This window comes from Selaginella moellendorffii, unplaced genomic scaffold (assembly GCF_000143415.4).
Source record: "Selaginella moellendorffii unplaced genomic scaffold, v1.0 SELMOscaffold_4, whole genome shotgun sequence".
Lineage (NCBI taxonomy): Eukaryota > Viridiplantae > Streptophyta > Lycopodiopsida > Selaginellales > Selaginellaceae > Selaginella > Selaginella moellendorffii.
Window position 1 is genome coordinate 2,040,494 of NW_003314265.1, and position 6,767 is coordinate 2,047,260.

The following is a 6,767-nucleotide window of genomic DNA, read 5'->3' on the forward strand; positions in this document are numbered from 1 at the left end:
GGTAGCTAGCAAATGGATAGTATCTTGGGAAGCGGCATTTTCAAGGATTGTGGAACGGGATCGCGCTGCTGCTCGCGATCGCTGGTCTACGATCCTAGAGCGCTCCCTTCCGGCCAGCGCTTTGATTCCAGGTCGCTAGCGCTGCGCTCGCAGTGGAGCAAATCAAGATCAAGGTATAGTTTTCGCATGGTAGTGGTTTTTTGCTGACTCTTGATGAGCATTGTCTCGAGCTTGCGAGTTCTACCGATGGACGAGACGAGAAAAACCAGTGACGCGACGCTGGATGGATTCGTGAGTCTAGCACACGAGCTCGCGGACGCTGCCGCCAAGATCAGTCTCAAGTACTTCCGGACGCGCATCGAGGTCATTGATAAGCTTGATCTCAGTTGAGTATATGTGCTTCTTTTTATCGCTCGAAGCTTCTCCTTTCTGGTGAATGCAGGCCCTGTGACTATAGCCGATCAAGCTGCCGAGGAAGCCATGCGAGCTTTAATTCTCCAACGTTTTCCCTCTCACGCAGTGTAAGCTTGCAGCAAAGTCTCTCGTGTGTATCATCGCTTTCCTACAGCTTTGGAGAGGAAAGTGGCTTGACCATGCCTGATTCGATTGCGGAGTATGCCTGGGTCCTAGATCCGATCGATGGAACCAAGAGCTTCATCACTGGTTGGTATTCTTCTCGATGCTCTTCTAATCACTTCCTCCATGCGTTTGCAGGGAAGCCAGTTTTTGGAACACTGATATCGTTACTCCACGACGGTGTTCCAGTAAGTATTCTCACTTTTTCTCTTACACACATGAAGACTTTTCTTATACCGCACGGTTTGGAAATTCCAGATACTTGGGATTATAGATCAACCGGTCTTGAAAGAGCGGTGGCTTGGCGTAGCAGGACAAGTCACCTTACTCAACAATCGAGAAATCAGCACTCGTTCGTGTCATTCGCTCTCCAGTGCCTACTTGTATCACGCTTGGTTCTTTCTTTCAATCCTTTTCCAAAGTATCTAACTTCGCAATGGTGCCAGGTACACCACGAGCCCGCACTTGTTTGACAAGCTCTCGGAGCAGGCTTTTGCTCGCATCCGAGAAGAGGTGTTTTGCCACTTTTCTTTTCCTTTTTTCCTTCACGTTATCTGATTGTGCTCTAACTTACCAGGTGAAAGTTCCTCTGTATGGATGCGATTGCTATGCCTATGGTCTTCTCGCGGCTGGACATGTCGATCTCGTGGTTGAATCCGGACTCAAGGTGAGAGCAGTGGTTTTACAAACATCTCTAAAACAAGATCCTTTTCTTCCAGCCATACGATTATTTAGCATTGGTACCAGTTGTGGAAGGCGCTGGAGGAGTCATAACCGATTGGCAAGGCAACAAACTAACGTGGAAGCCGGACTTTCACGAAGGTAACTCTTCTGGAAACACTAAAGAGTCGCATTCATTCTTGTTTCTTCATATCCACAGAGCTAATCAAAACGAACGTGATCGCTGCTGGCGATTCGAGAGTACACAGAGCTGCTTTGGGCCGGCTCGATTGCCAAGCGAGCTAGAGATCACGAACGTGTTAGAAGTCACGAGAAACGAAATAAGTTCCACATTTATGGGAGCTAAAGTTATAAGGGGCTCTCTCTCAAGCTATATGATACAGATACTCGAGCTTTAGAACAGCCGTCGACGAAATCTAGCACCACCGCCGCCTGGGCCGCTTCCTTCCTCTTCAAACTCATCAAACGCGTCTTCTGGATCCACGTCTTTCGCTGGCTGGTTACGCAGGTACCGAAACGGTGGATCTCCCATGGACGAGTATGGTAAGAGTCCCAGCGATCGAGCTGTTTTGATTTCTCGAGCGATTCTCCTTTGGGACTTCAGGCTGATGCTCGTCTATAACAAACGCCAAAACACAAGTTCAAACAATGGAAGAAAGATGAGGCACTAGATTCTTACGGTTTTTCTCGGAAGTATTCTCGACGTCTCGGACAGGAAAAGAGAGAGGAACTTTATGTTCTGCACCCATGCAAAGAATGAAACAGTGCTTTAGAACAAGAAAGTGTAAGCTACTGAAATACCCGGAAGTCGGCTGCTGCAAGGACCTCGTTCTTTTTCATAACTTTCTTCTGCCGTTGTGGCATCTCTGTTGGATCGCTGGAGGCGATCCTGGTAACATCAAAATCCTAAAATGAGAGGACATGAGAACAGAAGAAAAACTAAGAGAACACCAAAATATAAAAAGTAGAAACGAATGAAGAAACAAACCTCCGGCTCGATAGTTTGTCCGGGAAAGTAGACCCTGTCTGGTCTCAGCTGATATGGCTTGGTAAAGTCGTCCCTTCCCATTCCTGGAAGATTCAATAGCCCTTTCGGAGTCACAAACTTCTGGAGCTCCTCGCTCCAAAAGACCGCGTCGTCTTGATCCAGCATCGACTCGTGGTTTTCCGGATCAACATCGTCGTCGAACGGCACATTCTCTTCGTCGTAGCCCCGCTGCGTCATCAAGCTGTCCCTCCGCTCCTTTCGATCGGCACCCTTCTCTATCCGGGTCAGTTCCTGGAGGAAGTCATCCTCCTCCGGCCGCTCCTCAGCGGAAGCCTGCTGTTCTGTGCTCCCGGAACTTTCCTCGGGAAAGTCATGGAAATCGGTTTCTTCTTCCTCGCCTCCAGCATTCCCGAGAACGTACTTCTCGAAGTCCTCAATAGCTCGCTTAGAACCACCACCACCTGGAAAATGGCCAAGCGCTTTTGATCTCTCTATACTAAAACTCTGTTCCATACCTCCCGCCTTGGTAGCCATCCAAGCTCTTGAGAGCTTGGACCCCGCCAGCGGCGTCGTCTTCCATTGCGGCCCCTCCTCGGCGATACTGCTCGAGGCAAAAGTCTGGAAAACGCAAAGACAAGGCCTACATTCATCAGCAAAGTACCCTAATCACGCCCCGCGGCCGCACTGACCTGAGAATAAAGCGGCGAGGACGATCTCCAGCTCCAGAGCTTGGACGCGACGCGCCCCAAGCGCCAGCGCCCCATCACCGATCACCGCATTTCCTGCTTAAACCCTATACATTTCGTATAAACCCTAAGTGGTCTCTTCGTGACTCGAACCACAGACATCCCGAACAAAAAATGATGTATTAATTGTCCAATGTGGAAGGCTATGATTATTTTGTTAGATATGTGCACCATAGAAACTCATGTACTGCACATCTGGAAGATAGTTGACAGGCCTAAAATGTCGTAAAATTTTTACATAATGCAAAGCCACTGTGGATGAATGATATTGTCTTTGGAATCCTTTGCTTCTTGACGCTGTGCCACCATGTAAACAGTATATGAATTACTATGCCATGTTTGGCATGTTTCTCATGTTAAATCATCAAGTTTTATTAAAAAAGAAAAGTATTCTTTTATATTCGAACAAGATGGTTCGTTTGTTGGTTGAGCTGCTTATGGAGATTGATTCCTTCTTTAAGAAATTTTGGCAAAAAGGAATGATGGTAGCACATCAAGTTTGAATGCTATAACAATAAGTCATTCAAGAAAGAGTGTGCAAGCAAGCAGGAAGAATTAGATAGTCGTCTGTTAAGATTACCAAGCAAAAAGTTTTGCCTTCTTCAATGCTCTTTCGGCTGCTACCAAAGTTGCCATCTCTTTGCAAAAAGCTACTCTCACGTAGCGATTCTCATAGCCAAGTTTGTTCGATCGAAAGAAAGCGGAGCCAGGAACTAGTGCAACTCCAGCGCGGTTTATTAGATCCGTGACAAACTCTATCTGAACAAAACAATTCAAGAACTGAGCTGAGTGAAAAACCGGGGCTTACATCGTTTTGCTTCATAGCATCCGGCAGCCTTGCAAAGACGAAAAACGATCCCTGAGCCGTAAACGGTACCTCAAAACCAGCTTCAACTAGGACTTTCTTTATATATTCGCCTCTTTCCCGGTAGCACTGCACACAAAGTACAAACACTGTCGGAAACAAAACAAAACTTTCATGAATCTTACACTTTTGAGCTTTGCATAGAAATCGTGACTGCTCTGCAACGCGACCAAAGCCGCTACTTGGAAAGGTGAAGGAGCGGAATCAGTAAGCTTGACGTGTATGTTTCTTATGGCAGACGCCAGCTGAACCGGTGCTATAGCCCAGCCAACACGCCACCCTGCACGGAAAAGGTAGAATAGCAGCAAGAATTACGCATCTTGACATCCATACCAGTCACCGAGTATGTCTTTGAAATCGAAGAGGTGACTATCGTCCTCTCGAGCATGCCTGGCAGTGATGCAATACTCACGTGTGTTGCTCCAGGAAACACTATGTGCTCGTACACCTGTTAAAAATGCGTAAGCCATGGAAAGATCCTTTCTCTACTACCTCGTCTGTTATAGCAAGTAGATCGTGCTTACAACAGAGCTGCGCTATCTCTTTAAGTTCCTCTATCGCAAAAACCTTTCCAGTCGGATTGTGAGGGCTGCCACAATCGCATACCGAGTCAAGACCACAAGGAAAGCTACTCGAGATACCTGTTAATCACAATCGCCTTGGTTCTAGAGGTGATGCTCCTTTCGAGCTTCTCTGAATCCAACGTCCACAGCGGAGGCGTTAAAGGCACGAAAACCTGTATAGCAACAGAGAAGGAAAGCATATTAGCAATGAAGATTCATCAGCCAGTTGGCTCAACTGGCTTGCCTCCAGCCATTATGATGCAAGATTCGTACGTCTCATAGACCGGTTCCAAAAGAATCACTTCGTCGTCACGATCAACAACTAAAAGAAGAGGACCAAGAGTGAAAAAGGAGATCTGTTCGAACTCACCAGCGAAAGTCGCGGCAGCGAGAGCTTCCGATTGACCGCAGCAAAGCACAATGTCGGACTTGGAGTCAACCTTCACACCCTGGAAATGCTCAAAATGCTCGGCCACTTTGTCGCAAACACCTTGTACATGCCTTGTGAAAACGAAATGTAAGAAACCATGCAAAACGATCTCCCAAACCACCTGTACTGATTGAAGTCTGCTCCAATGGCATCCCTTGCGGCCTCCTTCACCTCTGGCGGAGCTGGGAAATCTGGAAACCCTGGAAAACCTCTCCGCTAGAACACAAACACCCGAGAATATCAGTTTTACCTTCCGCTAGATTGATCGCATTGCGCTGCTGAGCGAGATGCGAGAGCTTCTGTATCGGTGACGGCTTGAACGACCGTGTCCTGTGCGCTAGCCAGCGGCAAAAACCCTCCTCTTCCATGAGAAGATGTGGTTATTTTAATGAGGTTCATGGAGTCGTACTAACAGGACCTACAGGCCTCTAACAGAGCTCTTCCTCACGTTTATATCGCTGGTCACACCTCAATAGAGAGATCAAATGTCACGTTTATCTCGCTGGTCACACCTCAATAGAGAGATCAAATGTCACTAGGCCTCAATAAAGGAGGGGCTTAAGCTCTTTCTTCTCCAGAGTGAATGCGAATGGCCGCACCTTCTATCTATCGTCCCCAAATTCTGGAGCAGCTCCTCGCCTGCAAGAGCATCTACTTGCCTCAAATTCGCTGCTCGTTGCCATTGCAGTGCCACCCAGACTACGCCTCCGTCTCCAAACAGGCGAACGATTGGGCCTTCCGCTTCCTCAAGATCAATGCCACCAATGCCGCTGCCGATAAGAAATACTTCACCCAGTGGAGGATGCCACTCTACGGCACCTTTGTTGTGCCTTGGGGCGACTCCAGGCACGCTCTAGCGGCCGCCAAGTACACCTGGCTTATCACCATTCTCGACGATGCGGTCGACGAGGAGCCTTCGCAGCGGGACGAGATCCTGGAAGCTTACATGAGCCTTGCCTCCGGTCAAAGATCCATCGCCCAAGTTCCCAACAAGCCCGTGCTCGTCGCCCAAGCCGAGCTCATCCCGGATCTGCAGAAGCTCATGTCGCCGCTCCTCTTCCAGCGGCTGCTCGTCTCGTACAGGAAATTTGTTGGCTGCTACTCGGCCAAAGTCGACGAGGAGGAGTTCACGAAAGAGTCTTACGCTGTGCATCGCCGGGAGGACTACGTTGTCAAGCCGATGCTTAACTTCACGCAGATGTGCCTGGGAGTCGAGCTGAGAGACAAGGATCTGGAAAGCGAGGAGTACCTGCGGGCGATAGATGCCATGTTTGATCATATGTGGCTGGTGAACGACATCTTTTCATTCCCAAAGGAGCTGAGGAAGAAAACTTTCAAGAACATAATTTTTCTCTTGCTCTTCACGGACCACACCGTTCGCTCTGTTCAACAGGCAGTCGATAAGGCGAACGCCATGATTCAGGAAAAAGAACAAGAATTCATGTATTACCATGAGATCCTGACGAGGAAAGCGATGGAATCTGGCAACCACGACTTTCTGGCGTACCTTAGAGCGATTCCGGCATTCATCCCTGGAAATCTACGTTGGCACTACCTCGCAGCTCGGTACCACGGTGTTGATAATCCATTTGTAACAGGAGAGCCATCCAGTGGGACTTGGTTGTTTCATGATACGCAGACTATCATACTCCCCGAGTACAAACCAACTCATCCCCATCTGCAAGTCTGAATGAAAAGGCCATGAAAAATAAAACATAAAGTTTCCTGTTAAGATGCAGAGCAAGCAAAAGAGTTTCGGCTACTACCAAAGTTCACAAAAAGCTACCTGATTCTCATAACCAAAGAACACAAAGCCAGGAACTAGTGCAACTCCTGCAGATCCATGATAAACTCTACCTGAAACCAACCCAGTAAGGAAATTGAGCTGAGTAAGGAAACTGAGCTTACATTGTTCTGC

General features: G+C 48.0%; 4 protein-coding genes across 8 annotated transcripts; 2 read left to right on the plus strand and 2 right to left on the minus strand.

The window, feature by feature from the left end:
* The first annotated feature begins 19 nt into the window (after positions 1 to 19).
* LOC9654682 (bifunctional phosphatase IMPL2, chloroplastic) lies at positions 20 to 1,608 on the plus strand. 2 transcript variants are annotated; one of them, XM_002964086.2, is made up of 10 exons: positions 20 to 173; positions 231 to 385; positions 443 to 521; positions 569 to 663; positions 715 to 764; positions 835 to 959; positions 1,023 to 1,089; positions 1,154 to 1,243; positions 1,296 to 1,398; positions 1,457 to 1,608. In XM_002964086.2, the coding sequence occupies exons 2-10, from the start codon at positions 247 to 249 to the stop codon at positions 1,540 to 1,542; spliced, it is 834 nt and encodes a 277-aa protein (XP_002964132.1). In that variant the 5' UTR covers positions 20 to 173; positions 231 to 246; the 3' UTR covers positions 1,543 to 1,608. The 2 variants fall into 2 exon arrangements, with proteins under 2 accessions (XP_002964132.1, XP_024524919.1); XM_024669151.1 differs by having other exon boundaries at positions 231 to 521; positions 569 to 764; positions 835 to 971.
* Positions 1,572 to 3,054, minus strand: LOC9653916. The gene is made up of 6 exons (XM_024669149.1): positions 2,935 to 3,054; positions 2,761 to 2,863; positions 2,246 to 2,706; positions 2,059 to 2,163; positions 1,937 to 1,996; positions 1,572 to 1,873 (listed from the first exon to the last, which is right to left on the minus strand). Exons 1-6 carry the CDS (start codon positions 3,007 to 3,009, stop codon positions 1,652 to 1,654), a joined length of 1,026 nt encoding a protein of 341 aa, XP_024524917.1. The 5' UTR covers positions 3,010 to 3,054; the 3' UTR covers positions 1,572 to 1,651.
* A 284-nt stretch (positions 3,055 to 3,338) lies between these two features.
* Positions 3,339 to 5,222, minus strand: LOC9654683 (probable N-succinyldiaminopimelate aminotransferase DapC). Of its 4 annotated transcripts, none has more exons than XM_002964475.2 (10): positions 5,100 to 5,222; positions 4,971 to 5,049; positions 4,790 to 4,920; positions 4,656 to 4,741; positions 4,498 to 4,592; positions 4,349 to 4,445; positions 4,190 to 4,304; positions 3,982 to 4,136; positions 3,800 to 3,925; positions 3,339 to 3,750 (listed from the first exon to the last, which is right to left on the minus strand). In XM_002964475.2, exons 1-10 carry the CDS (start codon positions 5,215 to 5,217, stop codon positions 3,568 to 3,570), a joined length of 1,185 nt encoding a protein of 394 aa, XP_002964521.1. In that variant the 5' UTR covers positions 5,218 to 5,222; the 3' UTR covers positions 3,339 to 3,567. The 4 variants fall into 4 exon arrangements, with proteins under 4 accessions (XP_002964521.1, XP_024524916.1, XP_024524913.1 ...); XM_024669148.1 differs by having other exon boundaries at positions 4,790 to 4,909; positions 5,100 to 5,215; XM_024669146.1 differs by having other exon boundaries at positions 3,638 to 3,746.
* Positions 5,223 to 5,438: 216 nt separating this feature from the next.
* LOC9654684 ((E)-2-epi-beta-caryophyllene synthase-like) lies at positions 5,439 to 6,539 on the plus strand. Its single transcript, XM_002964087.1, has one exon. The coding sequence runs from the start codon at positions 5,439 to 5,441 to the stop codon at positions 6,537 to 6,539; it is 1,101 nt and encodes a 366-aa protein (XP_002964133.1).
* Positions 6,540 to 6,767: the final 228 nt, after the last annotated feature.

What these genes read in the sequence shown, in the direction of transcription:
- LOC9654682 (XM_002964086.2), top strand. Translation starts at nt 247, where the DNA reads ATGGACGAGACGAGAAAAACCAGTGACGCGACGCTGGATGGATTCGTG. An exon ending in TACTCCACGACGGTGTTCCA is followed by an intron (nt 765 to 834) that starts GTAAGTATTCTC and finishes TGGAAATTCCAG; the next exon opens with ATACTTGGGATTATAGATCA. An exon ending in GAAGCCGGACTTTCACGAAG is followed by an intron (nt 1,399 to 1,456) that starts GTAACTCTTCTG and finishes TCATATCCACAG; the next exon opens with AGCTAATCAAAACGAACGTG.
- LOC9654684 (XM_002964087.1), top strand. Translation starts at nt 5,439, where the DNA reads ATGGCCGCACCTTCTATCTATCGTCCCCAAATTCTGGAGCAGCTCCTC.
- LOC9654683 (XM_024669145.1), bottom strand. Translation starts at nt 5,217, where the DNA reads ATGGAAGAGGAGGGTTTTTGCCGCTGGCTAGCGCACAGGACACGGTCG. An exon ending in TAATGGCTGGAGGCAAGCCA is followed by an intron (nt 4,593 to 4,655) that starts GTTGAGCCAACT and finishes GTTGCTATACAG; the next exon opens with GTTTTCGTGCCTTTAACGCC. An exon ending in TACTTGCTATAACAGACGAG is followed by an intron (nt 4,305 to 4,348) that starts GTAGTAGAGAAA and finishes CATTTTTAACAG; the next exon opens with GTGTACGAGCACATAGTGTT.
- LOC9653916 (XM_024669149.1), bottom strand. Translation starts at nt 3,009, where the DNA reads ATGGGGCGCTGGCGCTTGGGGCGCGTCGCGTCCAAGCTCTGGAGCTGG. An exon ending in CCTCGCCGCTTTATTCTCAG is followed by an intron (nt 2,864 to 2,934) that starts GTCAGTGCGGCC and finishes TGCGTTTTCCAG; the next exon opens with ACTTTTGCCTCGAGCAGTAT. An exon ending in TTGCAGCAGCCGACTTCCGG is followed by an intron (nt 1,997 to 2,058) that starts GTATTTCAGTAG and finishes GCATGGGTGCAG; the next exon opens with AACATAAAGTTCCTCTCTCT.